Source organism: Culex quinquefasciatus, chromosome 2, assembly GCF_015732765.1.
Source record: "Culex quinquefasciatus strain JHB chromosome 2, VPISU_Cqui_1.0_pri_paternal, whole genome shotgun sequence".
Classification (NCBI taxonomy): Eukaryota; Metazoa; Arthropoda; class Insecta; order Diptera; family Culicidae; genus Culex; species Culex quinquefasciatus.
In genome coordinates this window covers 72,098,934-72,124,531 of record NC_051862.1, presented here as the reverse complement: position 1 = coordinate 72,124,531, position 25,598 = coordinate 72,098,934, and the positions used below count along the sequence as shown (strand labels likewise).

At 33.9% G+C, this 25,598-nt stretch overlaps 1 protein-coding gene across 1 annotated transcript in view; it reads left to right on the top strand.

Moving 5' to 3' along the window:
- Positions 1-25,598, top strand: part of LOC6049887 (nyctalopin) — a 312,902-nt gene that overhangs the window by 262,911 nt on the left and 24,393 nt on the right. Inside the window, exons 5-7 of the mRNA XM_038252989.1 lie at positions 10,810-11,034; positions 11,910-12,721; positions 16,293-16,453. Coding sequence (XP_038108917.1) covers positions 11,004-11,034; positions 11,910-12,721; positions 16,293-16,453 — 1,004 coding nt within the window. The 5' untranslated portion in view covers positions 10,810-11,003. The remainder of the gene's footprint in view (positions 1-10,809; positions 11,035-11,909; positions 12,722-16,292; positions 16,454-25,598) is intronic.

Here is a 25,598-nt window from a genome sequence, read left to right as displayed (position 1 = left end):
CATCTGCTTCTATATATTATATGGTGGACAATTATTTATAGCCCCGCGTGGTTCGTCATCATCACGTTAGGACTTCGAGTTGGGACTCAAGACAGAGTTAAGAAGGAAGAGTTGGTTGGCTGGTGGCAGTTAAGATAATCATCTGTGAAATTAAACCGTTTTCTTCTTGACTTTCGTTCTGCGAGGTTGTTATTGCTGTTCATGTTCTTGATCTTGTTGGAAAATCGCCGCGAAAATGATGCCTCCCAGCAATGACGGACGATTTACAGCCACTAAATGCGATTGCTGGACATGTTTAATTAGAAGTTAAGCACAGTACAAAATATCTTGAAATAAAGAGTTATACAAAAAATAAAATCAAATGCTTAACAAAAATTGTTGTAATGACTGTGCACAAAACCATCAAGAAAACATCACAAGACAAAGTGTTTTAATATGCCGCATCCAACTCCACTCAAATTGGTTGAGAAATAATGGGTTGATATTTATAACCCCCCTCCGGATTGGTTAGTGGCTAAAAGTCAAGCAAAAAGTGGCAAAAAAAAAGTAACAACAACAATCAAGTTTGTGCCCCACCCCCACCGGGAGGGTAAACATTAATAAGATCCCATGTAGCAGGCAGTAGAGAAAGAGCAGCACCAGATTGAGCAGAAACTGCCAACGCTGAAACTCCAGCGCGATTATCTTAATGAGTTGAACTCAATAAATCAGTGACTGGGTGGATTGGTGGCGTGGCGTGCTGTATGGGAAGTTGCTTGCGCGAAAACGGGGTTTTTATTGCCAGATCCGAAGAAATTGATTAGCGAAAGTTGTAGGCACGCTCCTAAGGGGGCTATTGAGATAAGAGACAGTAGGAGAGGCCATTTTTACGAAGACAATTTTCTTAGACAATGTTTATTAGATAAAATACAATCATTGTGTACAAAAGTGTCATGTTAAATAGAATTAATTAATTTTTTTCGTAAAATATTGTTGCGAAACAAGCTTTCTAAGAGCACAGAGGAATCTATTAATATAATCAGTTATTTAGCAAGCAAAAGAAATAGCAATGATTTTTTCCACGTATATGATAAATAATTTCAAAGTTTTATGAAAATCTTCAAGCCAAAAATTTTCTATAAGAAACAAAAAGTTTTAACAATCCAAATAATAGTCTATGCCACAAGTTTCAAATTATAGATTTTCACAGCACGAGTCATACAATTATATAAGACAAGCTAAAAAAATTAGTTTGCTACGAGTTGCAAACAATGTTTTTTTCCAATTTCAAAAGACACCAAGCGTTCATGTGTTTAGTAAATTCACAGTTCAAGTCTGAATGATATTAAAGGTATTACTTTGCAATACAAGTACTGAAAAGTTCAACTTTAAAGCACCCATTAGAGTGCTGAAAAGTAGAACATTTCAGCCCTTGGATCGAAAAGTATCACTTTTCAATTCTGCTATTTTTAGTGAAGAACATAGCCCGTTTGGTTTTTCAAAAATAACACAAAAAGAAAGAAGTTTCACAATGGAATTGATTTAAATAGAGGTATATACAACAAATTGCACAAAGAAGATTTTTCCAGCGTGGGTCATACATTCATCCAACGAGATTTACCGAGTTGGATAATTACGACGAGTTCAGAAAAATCAAGTTTTGCAACGAGATGCTTACAACAGTTATTGTAATTCCGAAAAACAATTTATGGATTGAATTTTATGTCAAACATCCTTGAGTTATGTTAATTCACTGCCCGAGCAGACGGAAATAACTTGAGAATAACATTTTTTGATATTTGAAAGACTAGGTCAATAACATTTTATGTTATTTATAACAGGATTTGCTATTCGTCGTTATGATTTTTTTTTATTGTTGTAGTAATAACAGACTTATAACATTTTTAGTTATTCTTTGAACAAATCTTTGTTGTTATTTTTTGTTATTTCAACAACTATTCCGATCATCCCAATAACAGTTGAGTGAGGGTATTCTTCCATAACAAAAATTCTTATGCAAAAATTGGGTTTTCAAGAATATCCCATAACACTTTTTATTGTTTTAACAGTATTTGTTAATGAAATGTCATGATTTTGTTATAACCGTCTGCCCGGGTGTTCAAATTAAAAAAAATATTGCAAAATGTTACTTTTCGATGCCTGTTCTAAGAGTTCAACTTTTCAGAACACATTTCAATACAGAAAAGTTGAAAAGTTCACCGTTCAAATAAAAAAACAAATGTTACATTTCGATACTAGTGCTGAATTATTAAACTTTCTAGCACTGAAATTGAAAGGTATTGATGTTCCAATCTGTTATTTTTGATTTAGAAAAGTGGACCGTTTCGTCGTTCAAGAATGAAAGAAAAAGTAATTAGTTTCACGATGGAATTGCAAAATAGTAGTTTATGCAACAAGTTGCAAAAAGATGATTTTTTCAGCACGAGTCGTACATTTATCCAACGAGGTTCACCAAGGTGGATAAATACGAAGAGTGCTGAAAAAAAAAGTTTTGCAACGAGTTCCATACAACATTTTTTGCAATTCCGCAAAACACCGATTGAGTGAAATTTTAAGTTTTTTATTAAATTTTCATGTATTTTGTTAATAAATCGTTTAAATCAAAAATTTTTTGAAAAGTGTTACTTTTCGAAACAAGTGCTGAACAGTTCAACTTTTCAGCACCCATTTCAGTGCTGAAAAGTAGAACTTTTCAGCATTTATTTTGAAACGTGTTGCTATTCGATTCTGTTATTTTTGGTACAGAAAAGTAGGCTATTTCGTCGTTCAAGAATGAAAGGAAAAGTAAGTAGTTTCACGACGGAATTGCAAAAAAGATAATATAGTCATGAAATTTGGAAAAAATGCTGAATTTTGGAAAAAATTGTTAATATTGTCAAACATAGCATCACAAATGTTTTTTAGATGACGAATTATATTTTTAATCAAAAACTACTTTGTTGATGTTATAGGCATTTTTAGGCAAAATATTTCGAAAATTTTAAATTTTTGGCAGTTTTCATGAATTTATTTTTAAGTTAAAATTTGAGGAAAAAATATTTTTTTCATTGTCACCCAATTATTTCGTATTTTTTAACTCGCAATATTTTCACAAGTTCGACTTCAATTGCAGTGTTAAAATTTTACATTTTTGTGAAATGTTTTCTTTTAACAATAACTTTGAAATTATAGGATCAAGAGAAACTTTTAAAAAGGCCCAAAATAATTATTTTTAAAAATTCTCGAATGTCGAGCTAGGTTTTTGAAACTATGAAATTATTTTTCTTAAAAGATATGAAAATTTTAAAATAATCTCATTAATTACCATCTAAACAGCTGAAAAAAAATATGTTGGTATCAAAAAAGAATGGATACACTAAATCCCCTAAATACGCTCCCCCCGATTGCGCCTCCCCCGTTTTGCGCCCCCCGAATTGCGCTCAAACCCCGAAATAACGCTCCCCCTAAATAACGCTCTAAGTGGCGCAAATCGGGGGAGCGTTATTGCGGGGTTTGGCGTAAAATGGGGTTTTCTTTTTAAATGTACTTTATTTACATATAAATGAAATATATGTATAAGGGGTCATCCACAAAACACGGATAAGAGGCCATCCACAAATCTGGGTGTCCAAGAACTCCCGGAAGTCATGCTCTAGATATCTACTTGATCAACGGGGGTCTATATGGGTGTATTAACCATCGGTATAGCTTCCGGTAACTTCAGTGAACCACGATGGATACTCTGGGTTACGTTGGATTGTTGTGGGCCCTCCAGGAACTCCCGGGAGTTATGACCTGATGATCTACCTGATCAACGCGGGTCTATATGGGTGTATTAATCATCGGTATACCTTCAGGTAGCTTCACTGTACCACGATGGGTGCTCTGGAGTTCGTTGGATTGTTATAAGTCCTCCAGGAACTCCAGGGAGTTATGACCTAATGATCTACCTAATCAACGGGGTCTATATGGGTATATTAATCATCGGTATAGCTTCAGGTAGCTTCAGTGAACCACGATGGATCTCCTGGGTTACGTTGGATTGTTATGGGCCCTCCTGGAACTCCCGGAAGTAATGACCTGATGATCACCTGATCAACGCGGGTCTATATGGGTATATTAACCATCGGTATAGCTTCCAGTAACTTCAGTCAACCACGATGGATATTCTGGGGTACGTTGGATTGTTATGGGTCCTCCAGCTTAAGGTAACTTTAGTGGACAGCGATGTTTACTCAGCAGCTTGTTGGAATGTTTAGGGTTTTCCAGAAATTCAGGAAGTCATGGCCTGGGTGTCTACTTAAACCAGGCCATGACTTAAGAGAGTTTCTGGATGACCTAGAACAATTCAACATGGCGCAGGGTATCCTTCGTGGTTCACTGAAGTTACCTGAAGCTATACCGATGATTAATTTATCCAAATGAACCTCCGTTGATCTGGTAGATATCCAGGTCATGACTTCCAGGAGTTCCTGGACGACCCATAACAATCCAACGTACCTCAGAGTATCCTTCGTGGTTCAGTGAAGCTACCTGAAGCTATACCGATGATTAATGTATTCATATAGGCCCCGTTGATCAGGTAGATCATCAGGTCATAACTTCCGGGAGTTCCTGGAGGGGCCCATAACAATCCAACGTAACCCAGAAGATCCATCGTGGTTCACTGAAGCTACCTGAAGCTATACCGATGATTAATACACTCATATAGACCACCGTTGATCAGGTAGATCATCAGGTCATAACTCCCGGGAGTTCCTGGAGGACCCATCACAATTTAACGTAACCCAGAATTTCTATTGTGGTTCACTGAAGCTACCGGAAGCTATACCGATGGTTAATTCACCCATATAGACCCCGTTGATCAGGTAGATCATTAGGCCATAACTCCCGAGAGTTCCTGGAGGACTTATAACAATCCAACGAACTCCAGAGTATCCATCGTGGTTCAGTGAAGCTATACCGATGATTAATGCACCCATATAGACCCGCGTTGATCAGGTAGATCATCAGGTCATAACTCCCGGGAGTTCCTGGAGGGCCCATAACAATCCAACGTAACCCAGAAGATCCATCGTGGTTCACTGAAGCTACCTGAAGCTATACCGATGGTTAATACACTCATATAGACCCCCGTTGATCAGGTAGATCATCAGGTCATAACTCCCGGGAGTTCCTGGAGGACCCATCACAATTTAACGTAACCCAGAATTTCCATTGTGGTTCACTGAAGCTACCGAAAGCTATACCGATGGTTAATTCACCCATATAGACCCCCGTTGATCAAGTAGATATCTAGAGCATGACTTCCGGGAGTTCTTGGAAACCCAGATTTGTAGATGGCCCCTTATCCGTGTTTTGTGGATGACCCTTATACAAATATTTCATTTATATGTAAATAAAGTACATTTAAAAGAAAACCCCATTTTACGCCAAAACCCCGCAATAACGCTCCCCGATTTGCGCTCAAACCCCGAAATAACGCTCCCCCCGTTTGCGCTCAAACCCCGAAATAACGCTCCCCCGAATTGCGCTCTCCCCCGGTGTGCGCCCCCCCCAAAAGAGCGCACATGGGGGATTTAGTGTAATTTCACAAAGATTTTATTTTTTTTTATCGAAAAACAGATCAGTAAATATCAGTAAATAGTTATTTCCAAAATTTCGGGTAATTTTAAATTTAATTTGTCTCAATTTCAATCCATCACAATGTAATATATTTCAGGAATTATTTCTTCAATTTTCACACACAGAAAAAAATATTCCTGTAAATTTACATTATTTATCATGTACCAAAAGGTATCATGATAATTGATGTATGTTTACATTAGGTTCATCGGAAATTTACATTAGATTCATCGGAAATTTACATTAGATTCATTGGAAATTTACATTAGTTTTGAAAATTTACATTAGTTTTGAAATTTACATTAGTTCAAATCAACTAATTCTGATTGGCCAATGGGAATGAAAAGCTCGACTTGGATTGCAGTAGGAAAAGGGTGTGGCCTTTGTTCTATTTTAAAATGATTGAAGCGGGCAGCAAAAGGAAATTTTGATTTTAAAAAATTGTTTCACAGTTAGGGGACGCTTTCTCGTCGACGGCCAAGTGGAATAACGCTGGACTGGAATCGAACGGACGACAGGTAGAATGTTCGGTGTTACTGCTGCTACCCGCTGCCGACTGAGCCATCTTCGCATTTTATAAACAAGCGGCAAAAGCATCAACTTGTTCAGGGCGAGGCTCAGGCAGTGGGCCAGCGAAGTATGAGAGCGATAGAAAGAGAACCAAATATAACTATTTTTAGTTCGGGTAGTTTTGAAGTCAACGTTTGGCAGAAATACATTGGATATATGATTTACATTAAATAGGAATTTACAGGAAGCCGAACACGGGTAGAAATTCATCAGATTTGAGTTTCCATGCTCAACGTTTCCATTAGATTCATGATTTACATTAGATTTAGATTTACATTTGAGTAATTTCCATGACTTTTTACTCTTTTCATCATATTTCAACATTACATTGAGTGAGTTTACATAAGAAACAGTAATTACGTGCTATGTAAATTTACATATTTTTTTCTGTGTAGAGCAACAAAGATTTCAAAGATGTTTGATGTGTCCTGAAGTAGGTTTAACGGATTTTTATTTATAATATGCTAATTTTTTTATAATCATAGTGTTTTTTAAACGAAGTAAACAAACATTTTTTTTCTCCATTACTTTTCCATTCATAACAACATGTTTTATCACACGGGACAATAAACTTTTAACTGCAACCGTTCGTTCCACACTTATCGCCGAGTGTTTTTGTAACGATTTAGAACGCTTCTAAGTGAAACAGCTCCTTCCATTGTCCTTCCCTTCTGGCAAAAAAGAAACCACTTCAAAATACAGTAGCCTTCAGCAATAACATAAGGGAGGAGAAGCTGCTTTCAACTTCAAATGAATGCATCACTCGTGCTGGCGTATTTTTTTTATTGTTTCACTTTGGAATTGACGCAAACCGTGGAGACGTTCTGTCTGGGAACCATCCATCATAGACCACCATCCCGAAGCAAAGACTTTGCTTTGAGGAGCCCCCCTCCCAAAAAGGATTGCTCTTGTTTTGTTTGCATTTCCTGGATGTGTGTGCGACTACGGCTACTATCGCATCGATTCTTGTAGAAGCTCATTTCTTATGCTCTCTGTTATGTTGATGGTACTGCTGGAGAAGCCATTCTTTCCATAAAACATGGCGGAAAATACAGCAGAAAGAACTATAGACGACTATCTGCTTGAGTGTGCGGAGTCCTATACGACACATCCTTGAAGCTTGATTGCAATTCTTCAAGTGAATTTTCACAGCAAACGCGGTGCGTCAAACTTTGAGATAAAAATACTCAGGTTGAGATTCGAACTCGAACTCTTTGGTTGAAACTCGGTCACTTTACCAACAGCGCTGCGCTCGCTTGCAAATGTTTTTGCATTCCTGCTTCACACCGTCTTCGCAGCCTCGTTACAAGCGTTATTTCTGCGGTTTTTTTCTTTAAAATATCTAGTTTTACACTACGTTCTGCACTTCTACCCACTTCTGAGTGGGGAATGGATGTTTACTCAGCGCTCCATTATTGTCCTCATTCTGCAATTGTTTGTTTATTTATCTCAGTTCGTTGTTTTTTCCTCCTCTCTACTCATTCTATTCATGAACAGTCTCATTCGGTGTTCACTCTTGATTTTTTATTCTTTTGAAACCGGTTTTCCCAAACTCTAGACTAGAAAAAAAAATCTTCCATTTCATCTAGCTCCAAGATTTTGCAGCCGTTGAAGCCTTTTCCCATTTCCGGTTTTTTTTTCGCTTCAGGAAAAACAAAAAAGAAAGCAGAAAAGACATAAAAAATAACAGCAAACGAAATCCTTCCAAACAATCATCTACCAGACATCCTAATTAAATTCACCCCCTTTTTTTCTTCGCTTTTCCCCCCAGCCCAAAACAGTTTCGGAATGAATTTTCTCGAATCGGCTTTGGAATGCTAAGTTTATCAACCCCTCCTCCGTCTCTCCTTAACTTGGTCCATGTGACTGATTTTCGACACGGATGAATGCAGGCCCCTTTTTCCTATCATTTGTCCTTGTGTGTGTGTGACGAAAGTTTATCTCTTGAGGCGGGTTTCTGCCTTCTTTTGTCTTTCTAGACAAGGGTTGATTTTTTTCTCCCCTCGCGCATATGTGTGCGTGTGTGGAGAGTTGTTACTGTGAAGTAAGTCCAAAGATCGTTTGGCTAAATTATGTATTTGTCACACAGTTGTTGACTTTTGTCACAGACAGCGACAGTCGGCTGAAACAGTTGAATGCGTTTGGCAGTCGTGCGTGCGACGTCTGCGAAAGCGAAGTCCTTTGAAGATTGTTGTTTTAGTAGATTTGTCCTCTGTGCCGAAATGGCACTAGATTCTTATTACATTTTCAAACTGTTTTGTAACCGATTAGTTCTATTGTTATTTAAACTAGCTTTTTCTCGATCATAAATTCCCTTCTTTGCTAAAGTGTATACCAAAATCTAATTTTCAAAAACAAAAACAAAAACAAAAACAAAAACAAAAACAAAAACAAAAACAAAAACAAAAACAAAAACAAAAACAAAAACAAAAACAAAAACAAAAACAAAAACAAAAACAAAAACAAAAACAAAAACAAAAACAAAAACAAAAACAAAAACAAAAACAAAAACAAAAACAAAAACAAAAACAAAAACAAAAACAAAAACAAAAACAAAAACAAAAACAAAAACAAAAACAAAAACAAAAACAAAAACAAAAACAAAAACAAAAACAAAAACAAAAACAAAAACAAAAACAAAAACAAAACAAAAACAAAAACAAAAACAAAAACAAAAACAAAAACAAAAACAAAAACAAAAACAAAAACAAAAACAAAAACAAAACAAAAACAAAAACAAAAACAAAAACAAAAACAAAAACAAAACAAAAACAAAAACAAAAACAAAAACAAAAACAAACAAAAACAAAAACAAAAACAAAAACAAAAACAAAAACAAAAACAAAAACAAAAACAAAAACAAAAACAAAAACAAAAACAAAAACAAAAACAAAAACAAAAACAAAAACAAAACAAAAACAAAAACAAAAACAAAAACAAAAACAAAAACAAAACAAAAACAAAAACAAAAACAAAAACAAAACAAAAACAAAAACAAAAACAAAAACAAAAACAAAACAAAAACAAAAACAAAAACAAAAACAAAAACAAAAACAAAAACAAAAACAAAAACAAAAACAAAAACAAAAACAAAAACAAAAACAAAAACAAAAACAAAAACAAAAACAAAAACAAAAACAAAAACAAAAACAAAAACAAAAACAAAAACAAAAACAAAAACAAAAACAAAAACAAAAACAAAAACAAAAACAAAAACAAAAACAAAAACAAAAACAAAAACAAAAACAAAAACAAAAACAAAAACAAAAACAAAAACAAAAACAAAAACAAAACAAAAACAAAACAAAAACAAAAACAAAACAAAAACAAAAACAAAAACAAAAACAAAACAAAAACAAAAACAAAAACAAAAAAACAAAAACAAAACAAAAACAAAAACAAAAACAAAAACAAAAAAACAAAAACAAAACAAAAACAAAAACAAAAACAAAAACAAAAACAAAAACAAAACAAAAACAAAAAAAAACAAAAAAAAACAAAACAAAAACAAAAACAAAAACAAAAACAAAAACAAAAACAAAAACAAAAACAAAAACAAAAACAAAAACAAAAACAAAAACAAAAACAAAAACAAAAACAAAACAAAAACAAAAACAAAAACAAAAACAAAACAAAAACAAAAACAAAAACAAAAACAAAAACAAAAACAAAAACAAAAACAAAAACAAAAACAAAAACAAAAACAAAAACAAAAACAAAAACAAAAACAAAACAAAAACAAAAACAAAAACAAAAACAAAAACAAAACAAAAACAAAAACAAAAACAAAAACAAAAACAAAAACAAAAACAAAAACAAAAACAAAAACAAAAACAAAAACAAAAACAAAAACAAAAACAAAAACAAAAACAAAAACAAAAACAAAAACAAAAACAAAAACAAAAACAAAAACAAAAACAAAAACAAAAACAAAAACAAAAACAAAAACAAAAACAAAAACAAAAACAAAAACAAAAACAAAAACAAAAACAAAAACAAAACCAAAACCAAACCAAAACCCCAATCGTTTTGTATTGCTTTGTTTGTTTGTTTGTTTGTTTGTTTGTTTTTTTTTTTTTTTTTTTTCAAGCACTATTGTACAGTGAAACAGAGCCTATTATTTTCATGATTGTAATCTCTTTCTTACAAATTTTCTAATTGAAAAAGAACAACCGCGACCGACTTTGAATGTAAATCCAATCAAAACCTCTACCATAATGATATTTCGCTTGATTAACGACCAGATTAATCCCCACTCCAACGATAATCTAATCCGGCGATGACATGCCGTCGTCGCCGCAGCAAGTTGGCGTGAACTTTTACAACTTTTGTCGATGACACGCACGACTCACGATAACGGCAACACAGCTGTGCGGCAAAAGCGATTCGATTCCAATTCCCAGCACTATCTCAAGCTGCCCAACAGGCACCTCCTCCCGCACACAAAACCCATCACAGAAGGTTCCTAATTGGCTGCGCCATAAACGTCGTGGGGCCCCCTTTTATCATATCTCAGTAATCAACTGTCAAATAAAAATCAGCCCCAAAAAAAGGGGGGCCGAAAGATACAATCTCATCTCTCCGGTGATCCTCATTCTCATGGTGATATTTCGCCCTTCTTGACTTTCGTTACAGATGAGAGACGCACAAGCTCGGATCGTCGCCGGGACAGCTTTTAATTGAATCCCACCAGTGGAGAGACGTCGACAGCCCAGACGACATCAGCCCGAGAGACCTTTCCACCTCCCCCGCACAAGATCGCTTGAGCGCACATCTTGAGAAACCATTTATCTCCGCGTCCACGCGACGAAAGAAAGTAAGAGGCAGCCATGACAGCCGCAGCGTCACCAGCGTTGACAGGTGAGAAATTCTTTTGAAAATGTTTTTTTTTTTGTAGCTTTAGTAGGCCAATTAAATAGTAGTTAATGCAACATGTTGCAAAAAGAAATTATTTCAGCACGACGAGGCTCTGCCTGGCCTGAATCAACTGTCTATTCCGTAGTAACATTTCAATAGGGCGAATCTGCATTTGTAAACAAGCAGTCTATCCCTTTCGCTCAAGTGACAGTTCACGTCAAGTAAGAAGGGGATAGACTGCTTGTTTACAAACACAGATTCGCCAAATTGAACTGTTACTACGGTATCCATTTGCTATCGAAAACAAATATCAATTTATAATTGTTATACAGTCGACTCTCTGGTTGTCAATATCCAAGGGACCGTCGAGGAAGAGAATCATCGGTTTACAGAACGATGCAAAATGAAGACTCGATTGAAAATATTTTTTTCTTGATACCCAGCTATGGGAGAGAATCATGGCAACGTCCATCAAACAAAAACAAACTAATGTCAAACACCCTTCAAAGCTTTGTTTTGCCAAGAAAAAAGTCTATGCAAGCCATAAGAAAGTGAAATTATTGACAACCGGAAGAGATTTTTAATGCAAACAGAATCCAAGGGACCGTCGAGGAAGAGATCCTTCAAGCAAGGGAAAATATCGAGGAATGAAGATAATTGAAGTATGCAGGTTGAAGGGACTGAAGAATTCATCGATAGATGGAGAATTATTGATATCGAGAAGATCGACAGCCAGAGAGTCGACTGTATTGACATATGAACTCTTTAAGTTCTGAAACTAAATAAAGTTGTTAAAAAAATATGTTGATTAATTGATTTATGTTAAAGTTATAGAAATGAAAATCTAATAAAATCTACTTTATCCAATTTTTTCACAGAGACCTTTCCAGGTCGTCCCAGAAGAATCCCATCGGCAGTCCCCCAGGTAATCAGCATACCGCTGGTTCTGCTGCTGCTGCTCCAACTCCCCCACCCGATAATTGGATTCTGTCCGTCACTGTGTACCTGCGAGTCCAACCTGCGAACCTCCTGCATCAACGCGTCCCTCGAGGTCGTCCCAATTCAGCTGAACCCGGACGTGCGACACATCAATCTCACCGCGAACGCCATCACGAACGTCCACTTTACGCTCGGGTTCTACTACCAGCTGGAGGTGCTGGACATTTCGCACAACCGACTCGACACGCTCGGGTCGAAGAACTTTGAGGCGCAGGAAAAGCTGCGCACGCTCAACCTCAGTGATAACGCGTTGACCAGCTTGTTGAAGGATAGCTTCAAGGGGCTGCGGAGGTTGGAGATCCTGCGACTGTCGGATAACCGGATCGAGAAGATCCATCCGACGGCGTTTCATGGGTTGGCCAACCTGCTGGATCTGGATCTAAGCAACAATGTGATTGTCAGTCTTGAGGAAGGGGTCTTCAAACCACTACAAACGTTGGAACGACTCTCCTTGGAGAACAATCAAATTCTGGAGATTCCATACGATGGAAATCTGCAGCATTTGAGATCGCTGAGGCATTTGGATCTGGCGGTGAATCTGATTGAGTTTATCGCCAACGATAGCTTCAGCGGGTTGAGGGAGCTACGGTCAATGCAGCTGGGAGGAAACGTGCTGACGGAGCTGGACCTGGGTGCGTTCAACGGGCTGAACGCGCTCAAGCATCTCAATATGGCTGATAATAATTTGACGGTGAGTTGATGTTTATAGTGCAAACATATTTTTTTTAGCATACAAAAGGTTCGGTGTAAAAATAAGGCATGATATCACAACTGGCATTTACATTTTTCATTTATTGATATTTCAATTTTTGAACATTTTTTTGTTTTGTAAAAATCATTGATTTTCTGGTGCTTGCTTATCATCATCTGTTTTTAAAAATTTATTAACTGCATAAATGCCTTTGCAAATATTTTTCAAACTTTTTGTTTTCAAAAAAATTAACAAATGTTCAAACAGACATGCGAACAAATTGAATACAACTAAGTTTTATCACAGCTTAAACCCTAATATAATAAAAGTAAGAGAGTTATTTTCTCCCCATTCATACAGAAATTGTTCCGACCCTTTTCCATAATCACGAAACATTGCTTTTAACCCTCTTCTGCACAATTTTTTTTTCGAAACTTTCTATTTTTCCCATGTTCAGAAGGTCATTTTTAGCAACTTTTGTTCAACGAAAATCTTTACTTCTCTTGTTTTATGTTTTCCTTGTTTTATTTTTGTATTTTAATTTACATTTATCTTGTTTAGATTTTGTTAGTATGTAGCCCATTCTACCACCTCCTATCATTATATTTTGCCTATCATTTTTTTTTCATGTTTTTAAGTAACTTTTTCATTTTTTTTTTGTTGCTTTTTTTACATTTTCTGCTACAGAATGGTACAAACCCTTAAATTGTCTAAAATTCCGTAGTTCAGTAGGGCGAATCAGCGTTTGTAAACAAGCAGTCTATTCCCCTCTTACTTGACGTGAACTGTCACTTGAGCGAAAGGGATAGACTGCTTGTTTACAAATGCAGATTCGCCATATTGAAATGTTACCACGCAATTTTAAGAGTTCTTCTTTCCAATGCTTTTTAATATCAAAAATTGGCTGAAAAATGGATTTTTGGAGATTTTTTACAGGTTATAGAGAGTTAATTTTGGTCCCTAACTACGAATCGGATGTCCACATTTTGATATCTACTATGATAGTTTTGAACCCATTTTAACTTTTTTGATGGTGCATGCGTTTATTTTACTGCCAAATCGCCAAACATTCAATTTTAAATGACCTAACACCAAAGTTCAATCTTTTCTCGGTTTAGAGTTAGAAATAGTTGAAATAAATATGCCTTTGCGAAAATAAAAAAAAAATGAGAGGTCGAACAACCTCACCGTCACGAAATATCGAGATACCACTTATAATTTTTTTTGCCTAAATCGAAAAGGGGTTGAGTTAGCTGATTCCGATTATTGAAAATGACCAAATAATTTTATTGTCAATGGTTGGATTTTAGATATCTTTGAAAACGGCTTTCTTTAAGCAGTCAATTACAAATTCAGTAAACCTTTTTAAATTTTTGTTCAGATCCAGTTTAAACAATATTTTCGACTTTGTATCATTTCAAAACATTTTTTTATAATTTTTGTATTTGCCAATTGAGGAGCTAGTTCACTTTTAATTTTTTATACCTTCATTTTTTGAATTGGATGAAAGTTTGTCCATGCATTCCCTTTCTCAAAATAATTTTACACACAAATTGGCTATGCAAGTGAATGAAATTCTGTATCTTTAAAGAGATTTACAGATCCATCCACAGTCTTCAGCAAAGTTGTAGGTTATATCAAGGAGTTTTCAAAAAATATAGGTACACAAAAAAACATTTTATTATAACTTTTTATGACAAAAAATAAAATCCCCAAGAAAAACGTATTTTTTTATTATTCTAAATTGTCTGATATTTTTAAAGGTCAGAATTTTTAAGATCAAATTTTTAAAGCAAAACTGATTTGCTATCGAAAAGTTTTTAACATTTTTTTATAAAATGAACCGTTTTCGAGATATAGCTACCTTTAAGTATACCGCAAAATGGGGTGGCTTTGATAGCCGGGTTGATAGGTTTGAGATTTTTCAGCAAAATGAAGAGTACAAATTAAATACGTACGGGATGCAATGGAATCATACTGACCGTGGTAGGGAAGTGTACAAAGCAAAAAAAAAATTCATAACATTCTGAAAAGTTTAAATAGTTAGTTACCTGTAGCTAAAAAATGATGATGAATAGCATTAATTTAATATTCTCAAAGAGTCAAGATTTTCTCAATTAACACGAGAAGGTAAAAAAGTTTGTTGATAATAATCATTATGTGTTTTTAAAATAAAATTTAAAAAAAATTATTTTCAGTAGGACTAATTTCATATAAAATGTGAAAACGTTTGATTCGAGCATCGAGTTTAGTTTAAAATGTAATATCAATCGATAATTTTATAAACAACACTAGTTTCAACGAATTTCAGACAAAATTGTGCTTTTTGACAATTTTACTTGAAATTACTATGTATTTTGATAAAAAAACTTATTAACTAAGTTATTTAAATATGAGTTTGATTTTTTTTTTCTTGGAAAATGTATTAGCTACCTTAGCTATGTCAAATTAGACGTTAAAAAAAATTTGAGCATCTAAATTCGATTTTAACAAAAAAAACTTTGACTATCAAAGTCACCCCGGAATTCAAAATAAGAATTTTCAACGCAACTATCTTTTAAAACACAATTGAAATTTTTCTTTTTTAAACATTGCAATTTTCTCTTTGGAACTTCTAATTTCGGGCAATTAGCTTTTAAGCCAAACAAAAAATTAGAATCGATGAAAATGAATTTCTTTTAGTGACGATAACTCGGAAACTATCGGTCCGATTTTCAATGTAAACAATTGAAGCTTTTGCAACATTTTATGTTTTTTCTTTTCTTTTTTTTTCATTTAGCAAAATATATAATTTGGTACAAAATTAGATAAGTAGGAAATAAGGAACATTATCTTTTATTAAACTTTTTCAAAAATTATGCATTATTTCAAAATTAATAGAAATAAATTTGAAAAGATCAATTTTTGTACATTAAAAATCTGAATTTTTGAGATATCGTCGATTGAAAATTATAAGCTGACACTTAGAAAAACTCATTTTCAATGATTCCAATTCATTGATGGGAGGGTGTTTTTCAAAAAATAATTGCCCGGCTTTCAAATATTTGTTCAAAAAGTATTATAAAAATGCAAAACAACGAAAAGTAATCAGAAGTAGACTCCCGGAAGGGGCTAAAACTTGAGAACGGTACATTTTATTCAAAGAATGGTAAATTACTTTTCATTTTAAATTTATTTATTTTTTGATTTTTTTAATCAGTGGTTTTTTAACGAATTAAGTGTACAAAAAACAGGAAATACACCTTTTAGGCACTGCACATTTTAAAAATGTCTGGTTATAATTTCAAACAATACCAAAATTAAATGCTAAGCCCTTGTTTTTCGTTTTTTGAATAAGAAAGAATAATACTTTTCTGACACTTCTTATATTTGATTTTGAAGGAAAAAAAAATGTGAAAAACAGAAAATTAAATTATTTATTAGGAATGCTGCATTTTTGTTTATTCAGTTGTTTTAAAATTCTTTTCAAATTAATATGTATTGTTCTTCATTTCTACAAACTAGCATTATTTAATTTATTTAATTTCATTTACAGTAGATTGATCAACTATCATTTTTTTCCTCATTCCAGATCATCCCCACGGTCCAGCTCTCCAAGCTGTACAACCTCACGACGCTGTCGCTCAGCGGCAACTCCTTCTTCCAGCTTCCGGCGGTGTCCTTCCTGAACCTATTCCACCTGCGCGAGCTTCACCTCAACCGACTAGACCGACTCGAGCGGATCGACTCCAGGTGAGTTTCGATAAATTGTTAAAACAGTGCATATTATTGTTTGGTTCATTTCGTCTTTTTAAATTAAATTGTTTAATTTTCAGAACAGATTTAAATAAAATTGTCTTACTTTGTGCAACATCAGCATTTTGATTGGCAAATGTGCTATAAACTTGGCACATCTTAAAATTTGAGAGCTTTTGTTCAAGCTGCTCCCCAGATTGTTCCGAGCGATTCACTTCAACTTTACCATTATCCCAAAACGAGCACAGATCATAAACTTTGTAACTACAATTTAAGCTCTCCCTTTTTTACCGTCAAGCATCATCGTCGTCGTCGTTTTATGCTGCAACGCGCGCGTGATTGAGCACCAAACTGGCCCCGTTGGCGTTACTGTCATCAATTGAATGCTCTCACTCTCTGCTGCTGTTGAATCCGAGGAAAAAAAACGCCCTCTTTTGTTGAATTGCTTACCGTCCAGTGCATTTTAAATTGCATCGCATATCATGGCTGGCCAAACTGCCACAATGTAACCCGGGTGTTAATTTCAGCCAACAACACTGAAAACCACCCACCGCAAGCCAGTTGGAATGGCTTTTTTAGAGTGGAATCGAGCGTAACATTTCAAAAAGGCACAACTTTTCACTGTTTTTTTTGTTTTGCCTTCCTCACTGAGGTAAGGCTATAATCCTGCTCCAAAATTGAACTTTTTATTTTAAGCTCGAAAACCCACCTTGATGTATACATATCGACTCAGAATTGAAAACTGAACAAATGTCTGTGTGTATGTGTGTGTGTATGTGTGTGTGTATGTGTGTGTGTATGTGACCAATAATGTCACGCAGTTTTCTCAGCACTGGCAGGACCGATTTTGACAAAACCAGTCGCATTCGACTTGGTTTAGGGTCCCATACGGTGCTATTGAATTGCTTGAAGTTTCGATAAGTAGTTCAAAAGTTATGTATAAAAATGTGTTTTCGCATATTTTCAGAAGTTGAATAAATGGCAGTAAACTGAACCAAACATCATCATGCTATACATCGTTAGTTAGGTAATTAAAAGACCTTTCCAACGAGTATAAAACATTGAAGATCTGGCAACCCTGTCTCGAGTTCTGACCACTTAAGTGATATTTATGTACTTTTTTGTAGCTGGAACTCACTTAAATGTATGTAAACAATGTCCGGATCCATCATCCGACCCATCGTTGATAAGGTAATCGAAAGACCTTTCCAACGAGTCTACAACATTGATAATCTGGCAACCCTGTCTCGAGTTCTGACCACTTAAGTGATATTTATGTACTTTTTTGTAGCTGGAACTCACTTAAATGTATGTAAACAATGTCCGGATCCATCATCTGACCCATCGTTGGTTAGGTAATCAAAAGACCTTTCCAACGAGTATAAAACATTGATAATCTGGCAACCCTGTCTCGAGTTCTGACCACTTAAGTGATATTTATGCACTTTTTTTGTAGCCGGATCTCACTTAAATGTATGTAAACAATGTCCGGATCCATCATCTGACCCATCGTTGGTTGGGTAATCGAAAGACCATTTTAAGGAGTCTAAAATATTGAAGATCTGGCAACCTTGTCTCGAGTTCTGACCACACAAGTGAGATTTAGGCACTTTTTTTGTAGCCGGATCTCACTTAAATGTATGTTAACAATGTCCGGATCCATCATCCGACCCATCGTTGGTAAGATAATTGAAAGGCCGAGTCTAAAACATTGATGATCTGGCAACCCTATCTCGAGTTCTGACCACTTATGATGCAACTTATGAGCCCTTGAGTGATATGTGTGTTTTTTTTGTATTCCGGAACTTAACGAAATTAGACGATTTTTGTGTCCAAACCCATCATATCACATATCACCCATTGTTGGAAAAGAGTGAGGAAGGCACCAACCACATAGGTGGATTAAGTTAGTTTTTTTTTTTAAATTATTTTTCATTCTTTTTTTTCAAGTTTTTGAAACAATAATTCAAACTTTCTCTCAAAATGCACTTTGTATCAATTTCACCCCTTTTCCCCCCCTCAACAACGATTCAGTGAGCTTTCAGTTCTATGAGATCACTTGAAACCATCTATTTGGGCCCCACCCCCTCACAGCAGCAACAACAACGAAACTCACACCCACCATCACCTTTACGGTTGACAGGAACAAATTACTATCACGAGAGAGAGTCAAACTCTATGCATTTTTTATGTGCAATATGTGTAACAACATCATTTTCATGTGCTCCGTTAGAGCAAACGGAATGCAATCAATTTAATTTGTGTGCGTCAAAAGTGAGACACAAAAGTGAAATTTTGGCTTCATCGAGATCGTTGTGGTGGAAGAAATGTGTGTCGTTGTTGCAACGTTTGAATGCAATTTGAATGAGTTGATTTCTGGGGGTTTTTAAGCAGTTGATGAGCTGGAATAATTTTCCGATTATTGCGTGGTTGGATGAGTGAATGGAATCAGTTGTTTTCATCCTTGTCGACAAGGATGTAATTTCAAAACATCTCTTGAAAACGGCCCATAATTGAAAATTCAGATTTTATGCGATATCAAGATTTCAAGATTAATTCAAGATTAAAGATTACTTCTTCAAGTGAACATTTTGATTTTGTCACAAAGTTATTTAAGTCAATTTCCATATGTGGGCAGTACATTTTAAGATCATTTGAGTAGTGCTCTGCATTTTTGCAAATCGTTATTTTTATTTTTCTTTATTTTTATTTGGATGAAACTTTGTCCATGGATTCCACACATGGCTCCATACAATGAATATTAGATAATCTGTATCTGGAAAAAGGATTTTCTGAACGACTTGGTGTCTGCGATAAAGTTATAGGTTATGATGTGGACTTTAAAAAAGGTAAACGGAAACAAATTACGACTTTTTTACTTTTTATCATGAAGAGTTGAAATCCAATAGAAAACGTATATTTATATATTTATTTCATTTTTTTTAATTTTCTTTTTTTAAGTGTGCGCTTGTGTTAAGGATGGAAAAAGACCTAAAACGTTTTCAAACAAAATTTCAAAAATCATCGTTAGATACGTAATCAAATCTTTAAATGAAAATAAACTATCATTATTTTGATAAAGCACTCCGTTTTCAAGGCTTAAGCCTTCTAAAGTGAAATTTTTACTTTGTTGATCAGCCTACTTACACAGTATAGGGTAATTCTCCGCCAACTCACACAGCAATTGCCCCGACCCCTCTTCGATTTGCGTGAAACTTTGTTCTAAGGGGTAACTTTTGTCCCTGATTACGAATCCGAGGTCCGTTTTTTGATATCTCGTGACGGAGGGGCGGTACGACCCCTTCCATTTTCGAACATGTGAAAAAAGAGTTGTTTTTCAATAATTTGCAGCCTGAAACGGTGATGAGATAGAAATTTGGTGTCAAAGGGACTTATGTAAAATTAGACGCCCGATTTGATGGCGTACTCAGAATTCCGAAAAAAACGTATTTTTCATCGAAAAAAAACACTAAAAAAGTTTAAAAAATTCTCCCATTTTCCGTTACTCGACTGTAAAAAATTTTGGAACATGTTATTTTATTTGAAATTTAATGTTCTTTTCGAACGTACATTGACCCAGAAGGGTCATTTTTTCATTGAGAACAATATTTTTCATTTTAAAATTTCGTATTTTCTTCTAACTTTGCAGGGTTATTTTTTAGAGTATAACAATGTTGAACAAAGTTGTAGAACAGACAATTACAAAAATTTTGATATACAGACATAAGGGGTTTGCTTATAAACATCACGAGTTATCGCGATTTTACAAAAAAAGGTTTTGAAAAAGTTGGTCGTCATCGATCATGGCCGTTCATGGTCACCCGCGACAGACACGGACGACGAAACAAAGAGAAAAGCAAAAAGTAACTTTTTCAAAACTTTTTTTTCGTAAAATCGCGATAACTCGTGATGTTTATTTGCAAACCCCTTATGTCTATAAATTAAAATTTTTGTAATTGTCTGCTCTACAACTTTGTAGAATATTGTTACACTCTAAAAAATAACCCTGCAATGTTAGAAAAAACACGAAATTTTAAAATGAAAAATTTTGTTCTAAATGAAAAAATAACCCTTCTGGGTCAATGTAGATTCGAAAAGTTCATTAAATTTCCCATAAAATGGCATGTTCCAAAATTTTTTACAGTCAAGTAGCGGAAAATGGGAGAATTTTTAAAACTTTTTTAGTGTTTTTTTCGATGAAAAATACGTTTTTTCAGAATTACGAATTCTGAGTATGCCATCAAATCGGGTGTCTAACTTTACATAAAAGTCCGTTTAACACCAAATTTCTATCTCATCACCGTTTCAGGCTGCAAATTGTTGAAAAACACCTCTTTTTTCGCATGTTCAAAAATGGAAGGGGTCGTACCGCCCCTCCGTCACGAGATATCAAACGGACCTCGGATTCGTGATCAGGGACAAAAGTTACCCCTTAGGACAAAGTTTCACGCAAATCGAAGAGGGGTCGGGGCAACTTTTCCCGATTTCGTGTGAGTTGGTAGAGAATTACCCATATGAGAATGATTTTTGAAATTTCTTTAAACATTTTTTAGATTTTTTGCCAAAATGAATTATATTTTCTTCAAAAATTCATATCTTTGGAACCAGATTTTTCACCATCATAAACTTTAGAGCAGATTTTCGGAATAAATCAATAATCAAATAAAAATAGCATGAATTTCTCATGTTTTTTTTTCAGAAAATCTCCAATAATAACCAGCAACATTGCCCTAAGACACCTAGTTGATCAGAAATTTCTATCTAGAGATACACATTCTCAAAAATTCACATCTCTGATTTAAACGGCGTGAAGAATAGTCAAGAACAGTCAAAAGATTTTTTTTCTAAAGGCGAAGTTTTGATCAATTTTGTGAATGATAATGATAACACAGCGTAACAAAAAATTTTTTTTTATTATTAGCAGGACGATTCAAAAAACTCCCCGAGGGATCGGCTTCCTGAACACAATGCAACCTGGCCCATGTCTTAATTGTTACCCTAGCTCGAGATATTCAATGCAGAAGTTTTGCATATGAATCACCCCGTCGAAAAATATTTTTTATTTTGTTTTCACTGTAACTTAAGTTCTATTAGGTCTTTTTAGATGCTTCTGGTGTCATTAGACGGTAAATTGTTAGAAAAACCCAAAATATGGTTCCATTGGTCGGTTCCCGTAACCGGTTCCGGTGGAAATCCGGATTATTGGCCAAAATTGTGCGAAATCTTCAAAATTTTGAAATTTGTTGCTCTTTATGCGAAAAAAACATACTATTGCTTCAAACAATCAATACAAACTCAAATAATGGTTTGTCCAAGCATATCCGAAGGTGTTTTATCGAAAATGTGGCCATTGAGAACCGGTTCTGGCCAATCCGGATCCGGAAACTAGAAAACATTTAAGCAGTTTTTTTTCCAAATTCCTATGTGTCAGACAATTTAGAAAAAACAAATGTGGTGTTGAAGCATTTTTGCTACTCTATATTTACAGTATCCCTATATATGGCCAAGGGGCCAATGGGAACCTGTTCTGACTGTCCCGGATCCGGGAAACAGTGGTCACATGACATTTTTATTGAATTTATTAAAAAGTTGTTTTAGTTACCAGAATTTCAAAATTCCTTGAAAAAAAATCTAAATTTATTTAAAGCTCGAATCAGAAATGTGGCCATCGGGAATCTGTTCTAAATGTTCCGGATCATGGAACCAGTGGACACTTGACACTTTAATTTAAAATTAAAAAAAATAAGTTTAATTTTTTTTAAATTAATCTAAATTTCATCGAAATTAGATTCAGACATGTAGCCAAATGGCCAACCGGACCCTGTTTATATATTCCGGATCAGGGAACCAGTGGACAAAATTCAAGATTCCTGGAAAACAAATCAGATCAGAAATTTGGCCGACTGGCCAACCGGAACTTGTTTAAAATGTTGTTAAAATGTTGTCAAATATTTAAATTAAGAAATTTTCAGGATTCCTTAAAATGAATCTGAATTTATTTAAAATCATATTTATCAATGTGGCCAATGGGAACCTGTTCTTAATAATCCGGATAAGGAAACCAGATGACACTTGACATTTTAATTAAATTTATTTAAAAAAAATAACTGGATTTATATGATTCCTGATCTAAAATCAGAATTTATTTAAAATTTCTTTGACATTATAATTAAATTTGTTTTAAAACATAGTTACTGGATTTTATGATTCCTGTAAAAAATATGAATTTATTTAATATCAGATTCCGAAATGTTGCCAAATGGCTAACGGGAACCTGTTCTAAATCATCTGGATCAGGAAACCAGTGGACACTTGACATTTTAATTAAATTTATTTTAAAAAAAAAACGTAGTCACCGGATTTATAAAATTCCTGGCAAAATTCTGAATTGATTAAAAATTATTGTGACAATTTAATTTCATTTATTTTAAAAAACATAGTAACTGGATTTATCAGATTCTTCGAAAAATCTGAATTTATTTAAAATCATTTTGCAATTTTAATTCAATTTATTTCTAAAAATAGTTACTGGACTTAACAAATTCCTGAAACAAATCAGAATTTATTTAAAATTAGAATCTGACGTGTGGCCACATGGCCAATTGAAACCTGTTCTAAATAATCTGGATCAGGAAACCACTGGACACTTGACATTTTAATTAAATTTATTTAAAAAAGTTACTAAAATAATAAGATTCCTGTTAAAAATAAACAGATTTTATTTGAAATTATTTTGAAATTTTTATTAAATTTATTGAAAAAAATAGTAGATGGACTTTACAGATTCCTGGAAAAAAATCTGAATTTATTTAAAATCAGAATCAGAAATGTGGCCACATGGCCAATTGGAACCTGTTCTAAATAATCCTGATCATAAAACCAGTTGACACTTGACATTTTAATTAAATTTGTTTTTAAAAAATTACTGGATTTATAAGATTCCTGTTAAAAAATCAAAATTTATTTAAAATTATTTTGACATTTTAGTTAAATTTATTTAAAAACATAGTTACTTGATTTATAAGAGTCCCTGAAAATTCTGACCTTACTTAAAATCATTTTGACAAATTAATCAAATTTATTTAAAAAAAAAATCATAGTTACTGGATTTATAAGATTCTCCGAAAAATCTGAATTTATTTAAAATCATTTTGAAATTTTAATTAAACTTATTTCTAAAAATAGTTACTGGACTTAACAAATTCCTGAAAAAAAATCTGAATTTATTCAAAATCAGAATTAGAATTTAATTAAATTTATTTAAAATCAGAATCAGAAATGGATCAAATGGCTAATGGAAACCTGTTCTAAATAATCCAGATCAGGAAACAAGTTGACACTTGACATTTTTATTAAATTTATTTAAATAAAATTACTGGATTAAAAAAACAGAATTTATTTAAAAATATTTTGACATTTTAGTTAAATTTATTTAAAACCATAGTTACTTGATCTATGAGAGTCCCTGAAAAATTATTTTGACAAATTAATCAAATTTATTTAAAAAACATAGTTACTGGATTTATAAAGCGGCCGTGGCTGACTGGTTACGGTGTTCGCTTTGTAAGCGAATGGTTCTGGGTTCGATGCCCATCTGCTCCCAACGAGAAAGTTTAGAACACAGAAATTAGAAATGATTGAATATGAACGAAAAATCAAAGTCACTCGAGACGGGGTTCGATACCCCGTTCTTTGGATTGGTAAGCAAAAATGCTAACCACTAGGCCATGACGACTTGGTGAACTTGGACTGGAATTAGGAATACTGTTACAGAGAGCGAGTTGTGGCGCTATAACCACGGCGAATAGGGTCCAGGGCATTCGTGGAAATACAATGTCCCATCCCAGAGGGTCCCGGAGTACCAAACCTTCTTAGCATGGTGCTCCCAACGAATACAACCAAAAAATCTCGGAGCGTATGGTGGTGTGTCCCCACGCTTCTTCCTCCCCTGTCGATCCAGAATTGTGTTGTTGTTCGAACACTCTGTGCTCAAACTCAACCCAATTACGAGTCATCTCTGCGATACGGCTTTACGCAGTAGGCCTGGCCGCTTTAACGCTTGTGATGTGTCAATGCATTCCGATGCAATGGCGCACTACAAATGTTAATAACTGACAAGAAGAGTGCTAGGCGTCATCTAACCTAAGGCACTCTCCAGGATCCCTTCAAAAGATTGGCTGCGCTAGGGTCTGATTAGATTAGATTAGATTAAAACATAGTTACTGGATTTATAAGAATCTTCGAAAAATCGAAATTTATTTAAAATAATTTTGAAATTTTAATTAAATTTATTATTAAAAATAGTTACTGGACTTAACAGATTTCTGACAAAAATCTGTTTTTATTTAAAAACAGAATCAGAAATGGGTTAAATGGCTAATGGGAACCTGTTCTAAGATATCTGGATCAGCAAACTAGTGGACACAAATTTTATTTAAAATTATTTTTGCAATTTCAATTGAATTTATTCAAATAAATAATAACCGGACTTAACAGATTCCTGGAGAAAAACTTAATTTATTTAAAATCAGAATAAGAAATGTGACCAAATGGTCAATTGGAACCTGTTCTAAATAATCTGGATCATGAAACCAGTTGACACTTGCCATTTTTATGAAATTTATTAAAAAAATACTGGATTTATAATATTCCTGTTGAAAAAAAAAAAACAGAATTTTTTTTAAATTATTTTGACATTTTAGTTAAATTTATTTAAAAACATAGTTACTTGATTTATAAGAGTCCCTGAAAAATTCTGACTTTACTTAAAATTATTTTGATAAATTAATCAAATTTATTTAAAAACATAATTACTGGATTTATAAGATTCTTCGAAAAATCAGAATTTATTTTAAATAATTTTGAAATTTAAATTAAATTTATTTCTAAAAATAGTAACTGGACTTAACATATTCCTGGAAAAATCAGAATTCATTTAAAATCAGAATCTGATGTGTGACCAAATGGCCAATTGGAACCTGTTCTAAATAATCCGGATCATGAAACCAGTTGACACTTGACGTTTTAATTAAATTTATTTAAAAAAACACAGGATCTATAAGATTCGTGTTAAAAAAAAGAATTTATTTAATATTATTTTGACATTTTAGTTAAATTTATTTAAAAACAAAGTTACTTGATT